The sequence below is a fragment of the Mercenaria mercenaria genome, chromosome 3, assembly GCF_021730395.1.
Source record: "Mercenaria mercenaria strain notata chromosome 3, MADL_Memer_1, whole genome shotgun sequence".
Classification (NCBI taxonomy): Eukaryota; Metazoa; Mollusca; class Bivalvia; order Venerida; family Veneridae; genus Mercenaria; species Mercenaria mercenaria.
The window spans coordinates 67,479,813-67,502,745 of NC_069363.1; the positions used below are offsets into that span (position 1 = coordinate 67,479,813).

A 22,933-nucleotide genomic window follows, 5' to 3' on the forward strand; every position below is an offset into this window, starting at 1 on the left:
ATTTAATATCCGTAAAAACGCACAAACAAGAGGGCCATGATGGCCCTATATCGCCCACCTGAGTTTAGTCGCTTGTTTGAACAAATCCCTTTGCTAAAGCTTCAAAAACAAACAAAAACTAGGTGAGTAGGTCATAGTAATGATTATTCAGGATAACTATTGAACTCTGTTGAAAAATTATACAAGTAGTCCAGATATCTTTGCTTTAGCTTCAAAACAAGAAAGTAGTTCAGTAGGTCAAGATTAAGACTATTCAATATGAGTATTGAAATCTGTATCAAAAATTATACAGGTCGTCCAAATTTCTATGCTGTAACTTCAAAAACAAGAAAGTAGAAGTAGATCAGTAGGTCACACTTAGGAGTATCAAGCAAGTAGGATAATTTAAACAGTCTTGGTAGAAGACCACTAGATAATGCTTATATACCAAACATCAAAGCCCTCGGCCCTGTGGTTTTGGACGAGAAGATTTTCAAATAAGTCTGTATAAACAATGTGACCCATGGGGCGGGGGCATATTTGACTCAAGTGGGATACTTTGAACAATCTTGGTAGAAGACCACTAGATGATGCTACATGCCAAATATCAAAGCCCTAGGACCTGTGGTTTTGGACAAATAAAATGTTTAAAAGTTTTCTTTTCGGTTGCCACGGCAACCAGAGTTCTGTATGTAATTCAATTCTTTGAACAATTTTTAAAGAAGACCATCAAATGAACATATAGCAAGACTGCACAAAATAATGCACACATGCATATATACTTGAAAAAATAATTAACAAATAAGGAGTTCATTCTGTTGCAGATAATGATCCACGCCCCCGCTCCCCCCGCCCTCCAACCCAAAAACATTTTTAGGTGACTTAGATTTACCATTATCTGTAGTCTGTCGGTCCATCCATTCGTAGCAAGAGCTGTCTGAGGAAAGCAATGATTGACTCACTAAAGTAAGTTAACTGAATGAATACAAAAGTCAGTAATTTATTATAATGCAAAACAAGAGTTATGGAACCTGTATATGCATGTCAGATCATCACAGTGGACAAGTGTGTGAAGTTTCAATCCATGCCCATTACTGTGTACTGAGATACTAGCTTACAGAAAAAAATAACAGAAAATCACACACACATGGGATTATCATTTAGCATGTGAAGTAGTGCAGATGGGATTTTCTTGGGGATTTCACATAGTAAGACCAGAGTTATTGCCCTTGACAGTTAAAATATGTATAAAGGGCCTAAATGTGTCACACATATTTAAAAGGTATTTAAGGGTAAATGCCGCAGTTGCCTATATGTATATAGGGCAAAAGTTTTCCTACGGGCAGAATTTCTTTAAACTTTGTGTACTGACTGAGAATCAAGTTTAAAACTTGCATTGTCAGCAAGTAACATATGACCTTACAATGACATGAAGGGGGTGCACCAGTGTCCTATGGACATACATAGTTTGGGACCAGTGTTTAATATTTCATTGAACTTGATTTGAAAGTCACTACTACTTAGTAATAAAGTCACTACTACTTAGTAATTAATATTCAATCAAAAGCAAGGTTAGATGTTAATATAAAGAAAAGATTAATTTACAGTTACTGGCGGTTGACTTGATCCACACATTTATTGTCAATAAAAAACAAGAGGGCCAAGATGGCTCTAGGTCACTCACCTGAGTAACACACTGTAAACATTTGACCTAGTGAGTTCACGGAGACAAATATTCTGATCAATTTTCATTAAGATTGGACCAAAAATGTGGGCTCTTGAGTGTAAAACAAGCATTTTCTTTGATTTGACCTAGTGACCTAGTTTTAAACCCCACATGACCTAGATTCGTACTTGTCCAAGATTTTATAAAAACAAACAGTTTCGAGAAGATTGGAGCGAAAAAAGAGACCTTTAGAGTGTATACAAACTTTTCCTTTGATTTAACATACTGACCTAGTTTTTGAACTCACGTGACTCAGATTTGAAATCATCCAAGACTTTATGATAACAAACATTCTGACCAAGTTTTATGAAGACAGAATAAAAAAAATGTGGCCCCTAGTGTGTAAACAATCTTATTCTTTGATTTGGCCTGGTGACTTAGTTCTTGACCCCTACGTGACTCAGACAAATATTCTTCCGAGATTTCATGCAGACAAACATTCTGACATAGTTTCATAAAAATCAAATGAAAAATGCAGCCACTATTGCATACACAAGGTTTTACTTTGATTTTAATAGGTGACCTAGTTTTTGACCCCAGATGACCTAGACTCGCAGTTGGGCTAAAAATCATCAAGATAAACATTTTGACTAAGTTTCATGAAGATAGGGTCATAGACGTAAGCTTTCCATTTGATTTGACCGGATGACCTAGTTTTTGACCCCACACAATCAAGATTAAATTTGACCTAGAGGTCATCAGGACAAACATTCTGACTAATTCTCACGAGTTTCAACTCTGGAGTGTTAACAAGATTTTCCTTTGATCTGGCCTAGTGACCTAGTTTTTGACCCCATATAACCCACTTTTAAACTTGACCTAGAGCATTCTGACCAATTTTCATTAAGATTGAGTCACAACTGTGACCTCTAGAGTGTTCACAAGCTTTTCCTTTGATTAGACCGGGTGAACTAGTTTTTGATCCCACATGACCCAGATTCAAATTTGAACTAGAAACTATCAAGACAAATATTCTGACCAAGTTTTATAAAGACTGAGTCACAGCTGTGGCCTTTAGAGTGTTCACAAGCTTTTCCTTTGATCTGGCCTACTGACCTAGTTTTTAACGCCACATGACCCAGATTCAAACATGACCTAGAGATCATCAAGACAAACATTCTGACCAAGTTTCATAAAGACTGGGTTACAACTGTGGCCTGTAGAGTGTTCACAATGCAAATGTTGATGGACACTGACCGGCCACAATAGCACAAAAACAAGAAATAAGATTGGAAATATTTATATTTAAGCAAATTTCCAATGAAATCGTTTTTTTTTTTTTTTTTTTTTTTTGATATTGGTAAAATTTAAAGACGTTTTTTTCAAGACGAGTCCTCATCTCAGGCTTTTGATTGTCAGAACTTTCAAAAAGTAAATTTTAATTGAATCCCAATAATCGTTTTGTAAATGCTGCTTTAATAATGTTTCAAAACTAGAGTATGTTCGTTAAAAAATACAACTGGGCTCTATATTAGTGGTCTATATCTGCCCTTCCCACCACAATGTAATGTGTATTTATTATTTTAATGCATATTACATAACATAAAAATATGAAATCCGATTGTAATAAATGTACTATTTCTGTTCTCATCATGTATACACAATAACACAAGTTAAAATTATATACTTCACATACAACATTCCTTCCATACCAATGCTTAAACCGTCTTTGTGTCAGAGATACACATTTTTAACATTTGCTGTTTCAACTGACAAATAATCCCTGAGAATTGTTAAAAACTTTGAATGGTGTTTTCAAGTTGATTTGTATCCTTTCTCCTATATGTTGATGTTTGGTCGAGCACAAATGATATACAATGCCTGGTCTAATATGAAATCCTCCCATTTCACATCACTGTAATACAGAAATTGTTAGGTTATCATTTTGATAGGTTTGTAATTATTTTATATAGAAATTATTATTTACTTGCAATATTTAACAGAAACACAATTTGTAAGATGTCCAAAAGAAATAGTTCTTCACTATAAAATTATTTGCAAAAATGTATTGTCTACTGTAGATTGCTATAAATTTAGGTTCATGTGTGTGCTGTGCTCGAGTTGTAATGCGAGGAAGTTGTCCAGCAGGTTTGCGGAAGGTTGGTGGTTCCATCCGTATGCCAGCCCATGTCTGAAATTATTCCAGAGGGGCATCTATCGTCTTCCACCATTAAAGTTAGTTCTTAAAATATGTCGTACAACCCAATGAAATTGTAACTTTTTCATTACAGATCTGGTACTGCGCATGTCACAAAATCATAATCATCGCAGCGCACGGCAAAAAATGCGCAAATGTTTGCATGTCTGCACGCATTTAGTGTATAATATGTATAATATACTGACTAAAGGTTATGGTTAGGATTACCATGGTTGCAAAATATATACAATAAGGTACTAGTCAATCGCTTGAATCCGGTATATACCGGAGTCTGTAATTTTTCACAGGCGCAGCAGATCTGTTTTCAGTCACAGTCAATGAAATATGTACCCCTGACTGTTATTAGATTCCATGACCCACCGGGTGAATACACTGGCATGTAGATCAAGGATGTCCGAGTCTTTCACCATCTCTGTCCTGTAAGCACACAATAGAAGAATAGATGCATTTTGACTTGTCTTTCTGAAAATTATCTGGCAGTACACGTTCGAATTTGGTAATATTAAAAAAGAAATATTCCTGTTATGCAGATTGGAAAGTATAATCACTACAAAGTTTGTTTAAAGGAAACTGAGACAGTCCTATGTTCTAAATAACCTCGCTGTGAGATGTTCTCTGTATTACATTATCTCCTGTGATGTGAAACCACTTATTTTATTAACTTATAATTGTCTTAAATATAATGACATCGATGACATCATATATCCATCAATGAATTGATAATATAGCTAGTGACAACTCTTGCAAATCGAAAGGAGCAAAAAAACATCGGTAAACCAATTGATGCTCCCCGAAGTATGACTATTGCATATTAAAAGCACAAAAACGGGATTTGGCTTCTTAGTAGTGAAGCTTCCAAAGAAGCTTCTAAGAATTCCAGCAAGTAGTTGTTATAAAAGCACGCAAAAGTTATGCGCTTCTCCTGGGAGTAAACTTCCTTTGAAATTTCGTGGAATATCAGTCAGTGGGTGCTTAGGAATACTCCCGGCAAGGATGGTGCTATAGCTTACTAATGTTGAATAATCAAAGGGCTATAACTCAGTGAAAAATCATCCGACCGGAACATGAAGGTAATATGCGCATCTCCTATTGGACATGAAGCTTCTTATGTAGCTTCGCTGAACGTCAGCGAGTGGTTGCTGAGGAATACACGAGACAAGAAATGGTGCTATAGTGTACTAATGTTGAATTATCAAAGGGAAATAACCCAATGAAAAATCATGGACCTTAACATGAAGATAATATGCGCATCTCATATTGGACATGGAGTTTGCTTTGAAGTTTCGGTGAATTCCATCGAGTGATTGCTTAGGAATACCCCGTGCAAGAAATTGTACTATAGTATACTAATGTTGAATAATCAAGGGGCAATAACTCATTGAAAATTCATCCGACCGTAACATTAAGATTACATGCGCATCTCCTCTTGAAAGTAAAGCCTCCTGTAAAGTTTCGCTGAATTCCAGCGAGTGACGAAGCATGAGCAAAGCCAGTTATACCGGACTGCTGGTTAAATGTATTTGAAAACTTTTTTTAAAACTTACGTGAAGCTAGGCTTTTGATTTTCGAAATTTCTGTACCAATGTTTGAAGGCCTCTTTTACTTCATATTCCTTGATTCTGCCGTCGCCGTCGATATCCATTTTGTTAAATGTTGCCTTGGCCGCACACAGTTCCTTCTTGGTTAATAGATCAACCAAATCATACTGAAGGCAAAATATCACAGTCATTTATCCAACGAATTATTTAGTCTCTCGTTTAAGGTGAATTTTCATTTTGGAAAAGGCCTATTTTATAGACCATTACTCTTTACAATGTACACGTACACGAGTGTATAAAAATGTTCTTCAATATGTATTTACCAAACTGCCCTTCGTAATGTAAATACCAAAGTTTTCTTTACAATATCATATTTAAATTCACTGCATGTTTTTGTACAGAAAAGAAAAAGCGATTACTTTCTTTTAAGGTAGTTCCGCACATTTAATCCGGATACCTAGAATAATGCCATGTAGCCGTTATATGGGTAGCATAAATGTTACCGAGAATCTATGGTCTCCCGTGCATTACGTGTTAAGCAGTCAGTGCTACCGTCCTTCTGAATGTTAACTTTGACAGTAGATATGTTTAGATGTAAATTTATTAAAAAATGAGTACATAAAAGAAGCAGCAGTGTTAGGACTCTAGTTGATATTTGGGGAATTGGGAATAAGAGCTGTCGGAGGACAGCAATGTTCGACTATTCAACTGCCTTACGGTCAACTGAATTAATATAAAGGTTGAAAACGGGACACAATTTTATAAAAATGCAATAGAGAGTTATGTAACCTGTTGAATGCATGTTAGCTCATCACAATGGACAAGTGTGTGGAGTTTCAATCCATTACCATCAGTGGCCGGGGTACCGAGCTACCAACTTACATACAAAGCAGAACCAAAAATTGCTCAGTCGGAAAAGGGGCATAATTTTGTCCAGATAGGAACAATGTTTTAAATTCTGTTTAACAAAAAATCAAGAAGACGACCTTATCTCGTTTATTTGCGGTTTTTCCTTCTGATTCAATGATAGTTTGAAAAAAAATATGGTTTAATTAATTATTAGGCTATTATACATAATGCAAAATATTTGCTTCAGACGTGTTACCCTAAACTATGGAAGAGCATTAGTGCCAGGTGTATTTTATAATAATAAATTTCAAAATGAACATTAAAATATAGCTAAAACATTTTTTTATCTGTTGGTACAGATTGAAATTTAATCGACAACATCATATATATTTTTCCTGGAAGATATCTTAAATAAGAACCAGGAACTGTATTTGTATCGGAAGGCGAATTACACTAATCTCTGGCCAATATCATGAAATTTTTATTTTTATTTTCAGATACTCACGGAAAGCAAACCAATTATTTCTTCATGATTTGCAAGAAGTCCCAATGTGGTTTATATCCGTGTAAACACACAAAATAGCATTTAGATCTATTTCTTAATTCTATTTTTTTTTTGCGTTTATACGGGTATTTATCCGGAAAACCTAAAATAATACCTGACAGCCGTTAGCTTGCTACAAAAATAAGTGGTTTGCTTTCCAGTAGTGTCAGAAAATTCAAAATACATGTCATGATTTCGCACTTTTCGACATAGAACAGCCAAAACACCCGCCCACGTTCAATTGTAATTCGCCTTCCGATAAAATACAGTGCCTGGTTTTTATTTAAGATATTGCTAAATCCAGTGAAAAATCATACAGTTGAGTCGGTTCAGTTTTGATCTTTACCGTAAGATAAATTAGTTAAAGCTATAATCAAATGTTCTTTTTGAAATTTTTGCGTCCAAATTGTATATACCACACTGTTCGGAATAAGTAAGAAAGATATTCTATGGTAGTTACTGTGATTGTAAATACATGTATATACATCTGCCCAAGCCGTTTGCCCAATCAGATACCAAATGGCTTTTTTAACTTCCTTCCGTTGATTTTTTCATTTAATATGTTTTGCAGCATATACACATTATAAAAAATCATCTCTTCTCTATGTTAAGTTAAGAAGGGCGACAACAGCAATCCTGAAAATTACCGGCCTATTTCCCTAACTTGTATTCTTTGTAAGTTACTGGAACACATCACAGCCTCTAATATTATCAAGCATTTTTCCAGGTTAACAACATCCTCTATGACCTACAGCATGGGTTCAGAGAGAAAAGGTCATGCGAAACTCAGTTACTCGAACTTGTAGAAGATCTATCTCGAAACTTAATTCAAGGCCACCAGACGGACTTAATCCTTCTGGACTTCTCTAAAGCATTCGACAGGGTTAACCATCTGAAACTTCTGTACAAACTTCATCAACATGGTGTTCAGGGCATCACGTTGCAATGGGTCAAGTATATCTTGATTGGCAGGCGCCAATCCGTACATTTGAATGGTGAAGCATCAGCTGAAGTTCCAGTAACTTCCGGAGTCCCACGGGGCTCCGTTCTAGGCCCCCTTCTGTTCTTACTCTACATAAATGACCTGCCTGAAAATCAGATTTCACAGGTCCGTTTATTCGCCGATGACACTGCGGTCTATTTAACTGTAAATAGTCCTGCCCAAGAAAACATCCTCCAGCATGACTTGAATAGGTTACAGTTATGGGAAAGTAAGTGGGACATGGAGTTTAACCCCTCAAAATGCACAGTTATGAACATAACAAGGTAAAAAAAAACACTTTCAAATCAAAGTATACACTCCATGGCCAAGTCTTGGAAACAGTTCCTGATGCAACGTATCTTGGGGTCACCATATCCTCAGATCTTAACTGGAATAAACACATTAATTTAGTCACGTCCAAAGCTACCCGAACACTTAACTTCATTGAGCGAAATATCCCATGCAAAAACCCAAAAGTTAGGGAAGTAGCTTATAAGGCCCTAGTCAGGCCACAGCTGGAATATACTAGCTGCGTCTGGAGCCCTTATACCCAACATAACATCCGACAGATCGAAATGATTCAGCGGAGGGCAGCGCGATGGGTTAATCATGACTACTCCCCTTATAGCAGTGTCACAAACATGCTAAGTCAGCTGAGATGGCGTACCCTTGAAAATAGGAGATCTGATTCACGCCTCCTTATGTTCTACAAAATAGTGAATGGTTTGGTTGCTGTAGCACTTCCTCCCTATGTCAGACCCCCATCCCGTCTAACAAGACATATGCATCCCCACTTCTATACCCAGATCCTCACTCCCTGTAATTACTATAAGTACTCATTTTTTCCAGCCACCATAGTGCTTTGGAATTCCCTTCCAGTACAACTTGTGCAAGCCCCCACCCTGAACCAATTTAAGCAGGGTGTGACCAAACTGGTACACAATGCTTAACATGACAGACCTGTTTTTAAACTGATTTTATCTGTAAATCCTTCTTGTTTTTAACACTATCAACTGTAGTCATGCTTGCAATACACATCATGTATTACTTTTATTCTCCTGTCCATTCTTGTACAGGCGCGCAGCTGCACGTAATACTCGTAAAGAGGAGTGATGCAGTATAGACAGATAGATAAGACTATTTTAACATACTTTGTTTTTATCAGCCAGATAAAGTTTACTTTCATGGTTGACAAATTCCCACCAGTCCAGTTTTCCATCTTTGTTCATGTCCATGTATTTGAAGTTGCGTGAAAGTCTGTCCCGTTCTGCCGGTAATAACTGGCCGCGTTTGTTGGTCAGTGAAGACCGACGTGAAAAATGGTGAAGGTACTCCGCCAGTGAAATTTGTAAATCTGGAAAAAATATAGGAACATCTGTATATTTGGTGATCTTTTAAACTAACGAATTACTTGCGTAAATAAATGTATTTGTCAAAATTTAATTAAGGAAAATCACAGATACTGATTTTTGCATGTTCAAAATTCATCGTCCAAGTAAATTATTTAAACTTGACACAAAATCCATTATTTTAATGTCTATTAGATTGGACAGACATATATCATGTATATTAACGGAAAATTATTATACCAGATTTAAATGTAAAGAAAGACAGGATAGAGTTTGTGCTGTACCTTGATTGAAGTCTATTTTCTCAAATAAATATGTCATCGCCTTCACTTCTTCAGTCGTTAATAACAGCGAAATGTTTGCCTGAAATATATGCAAACTGGTCGTAGTGAAAGAAATTATTAATACTGACAAGCAACAACGAGCATACAATCTTTTTTGAATTTCGTCTTCATGATATATTCAGTGAACTTGTAAGCAATATACGTACGCAATGAGGACAGCTCCATCCGATATTGGACCTTGCTTTGTCTATGTTATGTTTGTCTGTATCTGTAAGATCTCCACATCTCATCAGACAATCTTTATGGAAGACATCATCACACACTCGACATGGTACTGCCTCGTGCTCGTGGAACACGGCAAACACGTGCTCACATATCGCACATTTAGCATTTGAAGGTATCTCATACTGGAAAGAAAAATAAATTGTTGAGCACTGTAGCGATTTTTGATATCCAAAGAAATTGTGCGTGTGTTTAGTGCACTCGTCAAATACACGGACTTAATCTATTTCAGTAACGTATCATGAAGTCTACATTTAAAACATTTCCCTCTTTAACTGTATAGAACCCGGTTCCGGCTACAATGTTCGGATACGGATTTTTTTTAAAAAGATATACCTTAACATATGTTGGCACGTCCGGGTACGGTATTTTACGGGTTGACTGTACGGGGGACTTTGGTCGGATTGTAGATATGCTAGGACTTTCTGTGATGGTATAGTCCTCTAGTTTCCTCAACAGCTCATCCTTGTCGTTCTCCATTTGTGTCTTCATTCTCCTCATAAAACTGTCATATAAATCGTACTTACGTAAGTCTTTTACGTATACACATTGTACACTTTAATTAAAATAGAAATACATTTTTATGATGCGTACTTATAACCTTCTGTAGTTTTTAGGTTGAAACCACGAAGTGGTTGAGACCTATAATTACCGTATTCCAGAGCTTGCAAAAATATCAGACTAACCATTTTCACTGAAAGACAGATTAATCCGCTGTAAGGTTTTTGCCCGTTTTTTCGGGCTAATCGACAGATATTCTTATTGATATAAACTATTTTCTGAACATTGTTCTACAGTCGGTTGATATTTTCATATATATGTAAATACAATGAGGTTAAAGAATGCGTCATTTCGCATTAAAATTATGTTTTTAAGTCTGTTGTTCCCTGGAGCATGGCTAAGTTGAAAAGCGAAGGTGTATTCCTTTAAAACACAGACGTGACCAAAGCGCATGAAAATATGCCGTGAAAAAAATAGTTCAAAACGTATGATAAAGATTTCTCTAGTTTAGCCTCAATACATAATGCACTCGTCAGTAATAAAACAGCATATGATCTGAATCATTTTGCTACTTGAATAGGATATAGATCTGCATGCGATTCTTTCTACCTGTCCCGATTCGAATGACAAGGGAGATCACTGTGTAGGAGTAAGCTAAATGATAAACTGCTTTATTTCATTAAAAATAGATATTTGATTTCTGAATTACTTCCCTTTATTCTTATTTTGTCCTTATTTTTGTACAGCTTTTATAATGACCGATTCATATTATTTATTATTTAACATTTTATTTTATCGCTTTAATATCTTTGTACGATTTATGTAAAATTGAGTCAAAATATTTGTTTAAGATTTCCTTTTCATAAATAATTATAACTGTAGTATATTAATAACTATAATAATCCACTGTAACGTTAAAGGTTAAGCAAATGGTCGTGTTGCATGTGCACGTCTGGTTAATTTACATATTTGTCTCAATATTTAATGTAACAACCTATTTTAGCACTTACAAGATAAGTAACTGACATTCCTTGCAAATCCAGAATATATTTAGATATAAGCGGTACTTTACTATGACTTTAAAAACATTACATCAGTTCCGGATTTGTATTTTAATTGTTGTTGAATTGAAAAATTCACATGAAAGTTGTCATTTTGATAAACGTTAATAAAACAGAGTTAAAGCTACAGAGTTTTTAAAATAAATTATTAAGCAAAATAGAATCAAAGCAGTACATAACGAGAATTTATTGTCGGTTAAAAATCTCATCAGAGCTTATGTTACTTGTAATTGTCTTTCCGACTCAATTAATAAATCTTATCTTAGAATATCAAATGTGGGTGTTTGCCTGATGTGAAGTTTCTCGATGTTGGCCTACATATGTGTCCCCGATAAATGAAACTGTTTGATTTCATTTAAGCAAAATTGAATCAAAGCATAGCAACGGGACATTGGCGTCTTCTCCCGACGATTTTCGTGTGTATGGTTCTTTTTCTTATCTCAAAACTGCATGGAAGTCGAAACAGCAGGATCTTGGAGTAGATACAGGTCTAGTTTCTAGCTTGGTGGACCCCACTGACTTCTACTGTTGTTTGAGCAGGGTCGGTCGTTTGTACAAGCATTTTTAACAAGGTAGCGGAGTTTAAAGACAACAACCCTTGAATTAAAGAAGTACGGTTGCAACATTTTTAATGTTTTGATGTCACGATTACTTAAGTCGTGACGTCAATACATTTTATTTCTAGGGTCAGCTAAACAAGAAGTTGATTTCGCAGAAATGTGTGGAATTATACAACCCTTGCTGCAAGAATTGTGGAAGTTGGTGTATTATGTGATATCGTGTAAAATTTTGAAAAATAATTAGATTTTTCTATTCTACTCGATACTTTGAACCTAGCTACATAGAAATACTTTTTAAAGTGTGTCTTCTAGTCAAAACATTATTCTATATATCTGAAAATTGTGTTTTTGATTTGTGGAAGTCAACAAAATGGCTCTTCTTAATAAGTAGCCTTATTTTTTAATACATAACGATTTGTCAAGAACACATTCACTCAAACATTATATGTACAATAGACTGGTGAACATAGAAAGTAGTATTGATTAGGTCAAGAATGTGTATTATTTGTTGTTGCCTGCTATCAACTGTAGATTTGTTCTTTAGTTTTCGAAACGCTATAACATACTGTAATCCAAAGACCGACACGCAGAGGTACATCCAAGATAGTATACATGTGTAGCTTTTGAATTCTGAACCTTTCTAGAACAGTTCTCACTTATATGCCAATCCTGCTAGAACAAATCATAATTCTCGTTTATTTTATCTATTAAGCCTCACAATTTAGTAACTGTACAAAAAAACTTGAAACCTAGCAAACAGTCATGGGAGGTGAGCAAATCTAAAATCTTGGTGATCTGATTACTTGGAGAATGATCTTGGAGTTTAACTTTTGAGGTGTTGAATGTTTGGAGTTGAACTTTTCTGTGTTGTGCCTGCAGTAAGTGCATTCTGATACTGTACGATGTGCATTGCCTGTAGTCGTCTGATTTTACAATATTATTTTCATATCCTACTAATTTACGCTTGATAATTTTTTTGATTTACTAATTTATCACCACAATTTAGCAATTCTTGGAAATATGCTTCAACTTACAATTATAGAAAAAAAAACTTGACACATAGCAAACATAAATAATATTGGAGTTGAACTATTGGAGATCTGATTACTTAGAGAATAGCATTTGATACCCTGGCGAGCAGCAGGACCACAATGACACTTTTGTCTGTTTTATCTTTCTTGAATGATAAGCGCAGTTTGGAAACAAGGGAAGCGCATTTATGTACACAATGAGTTTGTAGTTTCTGTTGAATAAACATTGTTTGGAAACGCAAATATGGTATAGGTAGACAGCAGGAAATACAAACTTTACTTTAACTTTACCAAACAGCATATAACGTAGCTTAAAACATCAGCAGACATTCTTCTTACAAACAAGCATAAATAAAGCTGATATTTGATATGAAAATAGGTTTTACTAGTCGGGAAAATTCTATTTATATGGACTAAATTCAAGTAGACCATGGTGGCATATCCGACTAATAACTACCTTCATGCCTTAAATACCAGCTCCTGTGAAAGTGAAGGTTACATACACACTTCTTACTAGTTCGATAAGTAAATGTCGGCCTTCAATATTTTACGATTTTGACATTTCACATAGCGTTTTGTCGAAGTTTTTATAAATTTCCCGGAAGACCTTTGCGCAAAATATCTTGCGGAAGGTTTTACAAGTTCACGGTTGAAGTGACTAAAATGTAATAGGTAAATACCAACATTGGACAAAGAAAACCTATTTTACACATCCATTGAACAAACTGTCTTACTGAAATTAGCGAAGATCTGTCCTCACTTTGAAAGTGAAATTTACATCCATTCGCTTTTGCATCACAACACGAAACTGTTCAATTTTCTTTATTATAAAAAATGATTTTAGACGCAGTATTCTCATGGTCGGATTTTATAAAAAAAAAATGCGGCCCGTTACTAAGGTATTGTCTGTGTAGTGTGCATATGATTATAGTTGATGGGTGTAACCAGCATTTATTGGTTGTGTTAAATTAAAATTTATTTCATTAAATTATGAGTTCATATAAAAGCAGTTTAAAAATCTAGTCTACATGCATTCGACGGTACAAGTGCGTTAAATAATGGCCGCAGATTATTTTACTAGTGCGCTGTATTGTTCATGATATTTAATTAAATTACGCTAGAATAGTCTGCGCTATATGTTTGGGAAGTAATTCCTGGCGCAGTTTAAATTACGGTAAACAAATATATCACGTGTTTGAGAGTATTCCTACATTAAACTTCAATAAAATAAGGTTGGAATTTTTACTATGTAAATGGCTGTCATTCAATTAAACTTGACACAGGGACATGTTGAACGTCCAGATATTAAAAGGCGCCTTGTGCAAATTTAAAGTTATTGAACTAACGTCTTACCAGAACCACATGTTTTTCGAAAGGTTTCAACCTTTCTGTGCTTTCTGTGCTTTCAGCGCTTTGATTTTCTTCAGTTTTAATATGAAGTACAGCTGCTGCAAAATCCGTCTTTTTTCAGACAGAACTTATGGTTGAACTTTTCGAGAAACATTCCGCAGATCAATATGCCTATATCTTATCATTAAAAAAGAACATAATTTAGGCTAAATAGTGGAGACTTACCTTGTAAGTATTTCACGCTGGCGGGATTTGTCCGACACATGCCGACAGAAGAAGCCGATGGCTAAAGCTTTGTACTTTGAATGTTGCCAATGGTCAGGACGGTTGTCTTGTGTCTTCGACATTCTCCCTTCCTTTATCTTACAATCTGTCATAATGAATGTGAGCACGTTCAATATCCAACCAACACAACTGTACTACTGGGGGACCTGCTAAGTTAAATTTTGACACAACTGCGATGTAACGTTTTGGCTATGCAATTTTGATGACGTATTTATTGGAAGAATAATAACAGTTATAAGGAGAAATAATCGTTTAATACTAATCCACATAAGGTATATATTTTGACATTCTTATTGCACGTTACCTGCCAAGATTTCACCTTAAGTACAATGTTAATCTGCCCATAATCACTTGACTTTACAGTTGACATGTTTAAATGCAGTATTTAAGAAAAATCGACCTTAAAACTCTCAGGCAAATCTTATTAAAACTAAAAGTCAACAACACCTTGTCAAATCCGGTTTCTTTCATTTTTAATGCCAAATTTAAAACATTTTACTGTTGGATACATACGACGGTTCATGTGTAATGTTTTTGAAAAACGGAAAAATAAAAAAATATATATATCGCAGTCATAGCTGAAATCATGTATCTATAAATCTTCTCGTTTTACACAAATAAAATGTTAATATGCTCTGACAGAAAGAATCATGTACTAAATCATGTATAAAACATATGTGACCGCTTCCAGCTATTCAGAAGTACAGATACATTAAATTCAGCATAGGTCATTCAAATATATGTCATTCCTGGCTCCAGTCATTAGTTATTAATTGTGTTTTCTATTTTGAGTAACGATGACCTTGGCATTGATCATAGTGACCCCAGATGCAATCCAAAACTTTGTCTCTATGCAAGCTGCCTATACACTAAGTTTCATTGCCATCGGGCGCTTCTTACTAAAGTTACTGAGCTGAAACTTTTTTCAAATGTTAGTAATGACGTCCCTGACATTGATCCCATGACATCTAACTGACTATTGTTTAAGTAAACAAGAGGACCAAATGGTCCTAATCGCTCACCTGAGGAACATCTGGTATAATCCTGCTGAAAGTGTGACCGAAGAAACTGTTCTCTAATTCTTTTCTGTATTTTTTAAAGAAAGAAACAGAGAGGAATCATTCCGGCTGCAGCATCCTTAACTTTTAACCTATTGATCTTAAAAGTTAATGTTGCCTTCTTGCCGACTTTATATGAAACTTATCTTATCTTAAAAGCAATAGATCTACTCCATTTGGCCAATCACCCTATCAAGTTTGAAGTGTGTAGGTTAAAGGCTCTAATCAAACCTGACCTAGATTTCATCAAAACAATCACTCTGATCAAATTTCATGAATATCCAGTGAAAATTGCAGCCCCTCTTGCATGCAAATGATATTTCTAAATATATTTCTGTAAAAGAGTCAGATAATAAATTGGTTTTATGGTTTACAATTTCAAAAACGTTGCTAAAAACAGAAAAAGATGTAGTTTGTGGCATTGTTTATGTACCACCAGAGTACTCAGAATATTCTATAGAAGACCCGTTTTTAGAAATCCAAAGTGATATTAACAAGTTTGCACAGAAATACGACACGTATTGTTTATTTGGAGATTTTAATTCCAGAACTAAATGTCTTCAGGATTGTATTATAGTTGATACTGATTTTTGAAAGCCAAAATTTGGAAGAAATATGCTTAGAATATAACCTCGAAATGAGTAAGTTTGACAGGTCTTCAAATGTAAATAAAGCACGTGTAAATGATGATAACTTCCTCCAATAATTATGGGCATCAATTTCTTGTGTTTTTGAAACTGAATAATTTTTATATCTTAAATGGGAGAACAAATATGGACATTCCTGGGAAAAGCACATGTAAAGGTACAAGTGCTGTTGACTACTTTGTTTGTAACTCTAGTCTTTTTAAATATACGTCTTCACTGCATGTATTAGACTTCTACCTATTGTTGTCAGATGTCTATAACCCAGTTGAATTAAACTTAACATTTAACTTTAGTAAAAGCAACCACGAACATGATGAGGAACAATCGTCTGTTAAACTATGGGATAGAATTAAAGCAAACGAATTTGTAGATGAAAATGATGTACACAAACTGCAAACTATTCACGAAACTCTTGATAATCTTATACTAAATACAAACTTTACCCAAGAGAATGTAGACGAAATAGTCAATGATATAACATCACTGTTTTTAAATACATCTAGCGAAACTTTTGGATATACAAAGGTAAATAAAAAGCATGCACCGATAATTCTAATAAAATTCTATGTTTGGACCGAAGTGCAAAAAGGCTAGAACAAACTTTCACACAGCAAAGTATCTTCATAAATTAAGAAAGAACAACGAAACAAAAGAGGCTCTCAAACAAAACGCTAAATTTTACAAAAATACATTGAACCAATTTTATAATAAAGACAAACGTTCAAGTATTAAGAAATTTCAGGATGTTAAAAGTGAAGACCCACGAAAATATTGGAAAAATCCTAAATGGAAATCCAACACAGAAAAGTGAAGCTGAATTAACCGATCTTTATAATTTCTTTAAAAATGTAAACAATAGCGATGATGAAAATAATGGTAGTGATAATGATAATGATGATGGTAATGATGATGATGATGATGATAATAATAATAATGATGAAGATGATGATAACAAGAGATCACAGAGTGATCTTGGTATCCACCATTGAGCCATTTTTGAATGTTCCAAATTTCAAGACTAGTTCAAGGTCAAAATCAAGGTCAAATTTCATTTCGGTACACAGCACTGTGCATGTGGTCCATATTTGAAAGCTGTAGCTTGAGAAATGTAAAAGTAGGTCACTAGATCAATTTCAAGGTCAAAGTACATTTCCGTACACAGAACTATGCATGTGCTTCAAATTTGGAGGCTGTAGCTTGAGAAATGTGAATGTAGGTACTAGGTAAAAATCAATGTCAAATTTCAATTCAGAACACAAAAATATGCATGTGGTCGAAATTTGAAGCCTGAAGCTTTAGAAATGTGAAAGTAGGTCACTAGGTCAATCTCAAGATCAAAGTTCATTTCGGTACACAAAACTATGCATGTGGTCCACATTTGAAGGCTGTAGCTTGAGAAATGTGAAGGTAGGTCACTAGGTCAAGATCAAGGTCAAATTTCATTTCAGAACACAAAACTATGCACGTGGTCCAAATCTGAAGCATGTACCTTCAAAAATGTGTAAGTAGGTCACTAGGTCAATGCCAAGGTCAAAGTTTGTTTCGGTAAACAAACCTATGCATGTGGTCCAAATTTGAAGGCTGTAGCTACAGAAATGTGAAAGTAGGTCACTAGGTCAAGATCAAGGTCAACTCATGTCAAGGTTCATCTTGCCACTCAAAACTATACATGTGGTCCAAATTTGAATGGTGTAGGTTATGGCCATGAAGATTCTAAAAGTTTTTCCCTATATAAGTCTATACGAACCATGTGACCCCCGGGGCGGGGCCATATTTGACCCTAGGGGGTTAATTTGAACAAACTTGGTAGAGAATCACTAGATGATGCTACGTTACAAATATCAAAGCAGTAGGCTTTGTGAATTGGACAAGAAGATTTTCAAAGTTTTTCCCTATATAAGTCCATATTTGACCCTAGGGGAATAATTTGAACAATCTTAATAGAGGGCCACTAGATAATGTCACATACAAAATATCAAAGCCCTAGGCCCTGTGGTTTTGGACAAGAGGGTTTTCAAAGTTTTTCCCTATATAAGTCTATATAAACCATGTAACCCCCGGGACGGGGCCATATTTGACCCCAGGGAAATAATTTGAACAATCTTGGTAGAAGACCACTAGATGATGCTACATACCAAATATAAAAGCCTAGGCCCTGTGGTTTTGGACAAGAAGATTTTCCCTATATAAATATATGTAAATTATGAAAATAAACAAAGGGCGATAACTCACTAAAATTGTTGAACCAGTCTGATTTTCAGGGGGACACAACTAGGGTACCAATTCATCATTCTGACAAAGTTTGGTCAAAATCCCCCAGTAGTTTCTGAGGAGATGCGATAACGAGAAATTGTAAACGGACGGACCACGGACGCAGAGTTTTTGAATAGCCCACCATCTGATGATGGTGGGCTAATAAAGTAGAAAATGAAATAAACGAAGAAATAAATGTTCCCATTACTGAAAATGCAATAATTATAGCAATAAAATCTTTAAACAAGACGGCCAAGATGGCCCTAGGTCGCTCACCTGAGAAACACACCATAACACACCATAACAGTGTAAACATGTTTGACCTAATGATTTCATGGAAAAAAATATTCTGACCAATTATCATTAAAACTGGAGCAAACAATCTTGAGTATAAATAAGTATTTTCTTTGATTTGACCTAGTGACCTAGTTTTTGACCCCAGACTACCCATATTCGAACTTGACCTAGATTTCATCAAGCCAACCATTCTGACCAAATTTTATGAAATCCAGTGTAAAATGCAGTCCCTATTGCATACACAAGGTTTTTCCTTGATTTGACTTAGTGACCTAGTTTTTAAACCCAGATGACCCCTATTCAAACTTGACCTAGATTTCATCAAGGCTATCATTCTGACAAAATTTCATGAAGATCAGTTGAAAAATACAGTCTCTATCGCATACACAAAGTTTTTCTTTGATTTAACCTAGTGACCTATTTTTTGACCCAGATGACCCATAATTGAACTTGACCTAGATTACATCAAGGCAATCATTCTGACCAAATTTCACGAAGATTAATTGAAAAATACAGCCTCTATCGCATACAGAAGGGTTTTCTTTGATTTAACCTAGTGACCTACTTTTTAAGTCCAGTGACCCATAATCAAACTCAACGTAGATTTTATCAAGGCAATCATTCTGAGGAAATTTCATGAATATCAATTGAAAAATACAGTCTCTATCGCATACATAAGGTTTTTCTTTAATTTGACCTAGTGACCTAGTTTTTGACTCAGATGACCCATATTCAAACTTGAACTAGATTTCATCAAGGCAATCATTCTGACTTAATTTCAGGAAGATCAATTGAAAAATAAAGCCTCTATCGCATACACAAAGTTTTTCTTAGATTTGACCTAGTGACCTACTTTTTGACCCAAGATGACCCATATTCAAACATGACCTATATTTCATCAAGGCAATCATTCTGACCAAATGTCATGAAGATCAATTGAAAAACACAGCCTCTATCGCAAACACAAGGTTTTTCTTTGATTTGACCTAGTGACCTAGTTTTTGATCCGAGAGAACCCATTTTCGAATTCGGCCTAGATTTCATCAAGATAATCATTCTGACCAATATTCATGAGGATCAATTGAAAAATACAGCCTCTATCGCATACACAAGGTTTTTCTTTGATTTGACCTAGTGACCTAGTTTTTGACCTGAGATGACCCATTTTTGAACTCAGCCTAGATTTCATCAAGGTTATCAATCTGACCAATATTCATGAAGATTAATTGAAAAATACAGCCTCTATCGCATACACAAGGTTTTTCTTTTATTTGACCTAGTGACCTAGTTTTTGACCCAAGATGACCCATTTTCAAAGTCGGCCTAGATTTCATCAAGGTTATTATTCTGACCAATATTCATGAGATTAATTGAAAAATACAGCCTCTATCGCATACACAAGGTTTTTCTTTGATTTGACCTAGTGACCTAGTTTTTGAACCGAAACGGCCCATTTTCGAACTCTGTCTAGACTGCATCAAGGTTATCATTCTGACTAATACTCATGAAGATTAATTGAAAAATACAGCCTCTATCATACACAAGGTTTTTCCATGATTTGACCTAGTGACCTAGTTTTTGACCCCAGATAATCCATTTTCAACTTCGGCCTAGATTTCATCGAGGTTATCATTCCGACCAAATTTCATCAAGATCAGTTGAAAAATACAGCCTCTATCGCATACACAAGCTAAATGTTGACAGACGACAGACTACAGACGACAGACTACAGACGACAGACGACGGACGCCGGACATCGAGCGATCAGAAAAACTCACCTGAGCATTGCTCAGGTGAGCTAAAAATAACAAAGCCAGTGGTTATGATAAAATAGTAAATGAACAAATAAAAGCATCTTTACCATTGATGAAAACTGTATACGTTAAATTCTTTTATCTCATTTAAGACACTGGTGTAATCCCTGAACATTGGACAATAGGTATTATCAACCCAATATATAAAAATAAAGCCGACATAACAAAACCTGAAAATTATAGGCCTATAACATTGTTAAGCTGTCTGAGAAAGTATTTACCAGTATTTTAAATAAAACAATTACTATGTTGAATCTAATGACATTTTAAACCATATACAAGCGGGTTTTAGAAAGGGTCTCTCAACAGCAGACAATTTATTCGTTTTACACCATATTATTCAATATCTAAATAATAACAGAAGAAAATTATTCTGCTCATTTATCGACTTAAAACAAGCGTTTGATACGGTCTGGATAAATGGTTTATGGGAAAAATTAATAAATACTAAGATTAACGGAAAGTGTCTCCAAGTAATCAGAAACACGTATAATGATATAAAATCCTGTGTAAGAGTAAATTCAAATTTTCTAACTTTTTCTCTTGTAATATTGGAATTCGTCAAGGGGAAAATTTATCTCCTTTGCTTTTTTACTATTTTTAAACGATCTAAAAGACATTTTTCGAAATAATAGTAATGTACAAGGAATAATAATGCAAAATGAACAAAATGCAAATGAACTCTTTAATCTCCTAAAAATATTTATTTTACTCTATGTTGATGATACAGTAATAATGGCAGAACAGCGAATGATTTACAGGAAGCTTTAAATACTTACGAACAATACTGTGATACTTGGAAACTTAAAGTAAACACCTCAAAAACGAAAGTTGTAGTTTTCGCTAAAGGCAGACAACCTAAGTAAAAACTTTACTTTTAAAAATGAAGACCTAGAGGTCGTGAACGATTATAAATATCTTGGTCTGTATTTTAATAGAAGTGGCTCTTTTCTTAGTTGTAAACAAGAGGGCCCTGAAGGCCCTGTATCGCTCACCTGACCTCTGGACCTAAAGATCAGATCATCAAGATTAACATTCTGACCAAGTTTCATTAAGATATGGTCATAAATGTGGCCCCTAAAGTGTATACTAGCTTTTCCTTTGAATTGACCTAGTGACCTAGTTTTTGACCCCACATGACCCAGATTCAAACTTGACCTAAAGATCATAAATATTAACATTCTGACCAAGTTTCATGAAGATACAATCATAAATGTGGCCTCTAGATTGTAAACAAGCTTTATACCTTTGATTTGACCTGGTAACCTAGTTTTTGACCCCACTTGACCCAGATTCGAACTTGACCTAAAGATCATCAAGGTTAACATTCTGACCATGATTCATGAAGATATAGTCATAAATGTGACCTCTAGAGTGTTAACAAGTTTTTCCTTTGATTTTTTGACCTGGTGACCTAGTTTTTACCCAACATGATCCAGATTCGAACTTGACGTAAGTGTCGTCAAGACAAACATTCTGATCAAGTTTCATAGAGATACAGCTAGGAATGTGGCCTCTAGAGTGTTAACAAGCTTTTCCTTTGTCTGACCTGGTGCCCTAGTTTTTGACCGCAGATGATCCAATATCGAACTCGTCCAAGATTGTATGAAGGGTAACATTGTTACCAAGTTTCATTGAGATTGGGCCAAAATTGTGACCTCTAGAGTGTTAACAAGCTTTTCCTTTGATTTGACCTGGTGACCTAGTTATTCACCCCACCTGACTCAGATTTAAACTTGACCTAAAGATTAACATTCTGACCAAGTTTCATTAAGATACGGTCATAAAAATGTGGCCTCTAGAGTGTTAACTAGCGTTACTTTTGATTTGACCTGGTTACCTAGTTTTTGACCCAGATTTGATCTAAACCTAAAGATCATCAAGATTAACATTCTGACCAAGTTTCATAGAGATACTGCCATAAATGTGGCCTCTAGAGTGTTAACAACCTTTTCCTCTGATTTGACCTGGTGACTTAGTTTTTCATCCCACCTGACCCAGATTTGAATTTCACCTATAGATCATCAAGATTAACATTCTGATCAAGTTTCATTAAGATATGGTCATAAATGTGGCCTCTACACTGTTAACTAGCTTTTCCTTTAATTTGACGTGCTGACCTAGTTTTTGACCCCACCTGACCCAGATTTAAACTCGACCTAGTGATCATCAAGATTAATATTCTGAAAAAGTTTCATTAATATAAGGTCATAAATGTGGCCTCTAGAATGTTAACAAGCTTTTCCTTTGATTTGACCTGGTGACCTAGTTTTTGACCCCATCTGACCCAGATTGGAACTCGATCTAAAGATTGTCAAGATTAATATTCTGAACAAGATTCATTAAGATACAGTCTAAAATGTGGCCTCTACAGTGTTAACAAGC

General features: G+C 35.2%; 1 protein-coding gene across 1 annotated transcript; it reads right to left on the minus strand.

The window, feature by feature from the left end:
- Window positions 1-3,072: 3,072 nt before the first annotated feature.
- LOC123523443 (PHD finger protein 24-like) lies at window positions 3,073-10,497 on the minus strand. Its single transcript, XM_045301121.2, has 7 exons — window positions 10,028-10,497; window positions 9,616-9,816; window positions 9,410-9,488; window positions 8,928-9,130; window positions 5,408-5,568; window positions 4,194-4,280; window positions 3,073-3,560 (listed from the first exon to the last, which is right to left on the minus strand). The coding sequence occupies exons 1-7, from the start codon at window positions 10,190-10,192 to the stop codon at window positions 3,485-3,487; spliced, it is 972 nt and encodes a 323-aa protein (XP_045157056.2). The 5' UTR covers window positions 10,193-10,497; the 3' UTR covers window positions 3,073-3,484.
- Window positions 10,498-22,933: the final 12,436 nt, after the last annotated feature.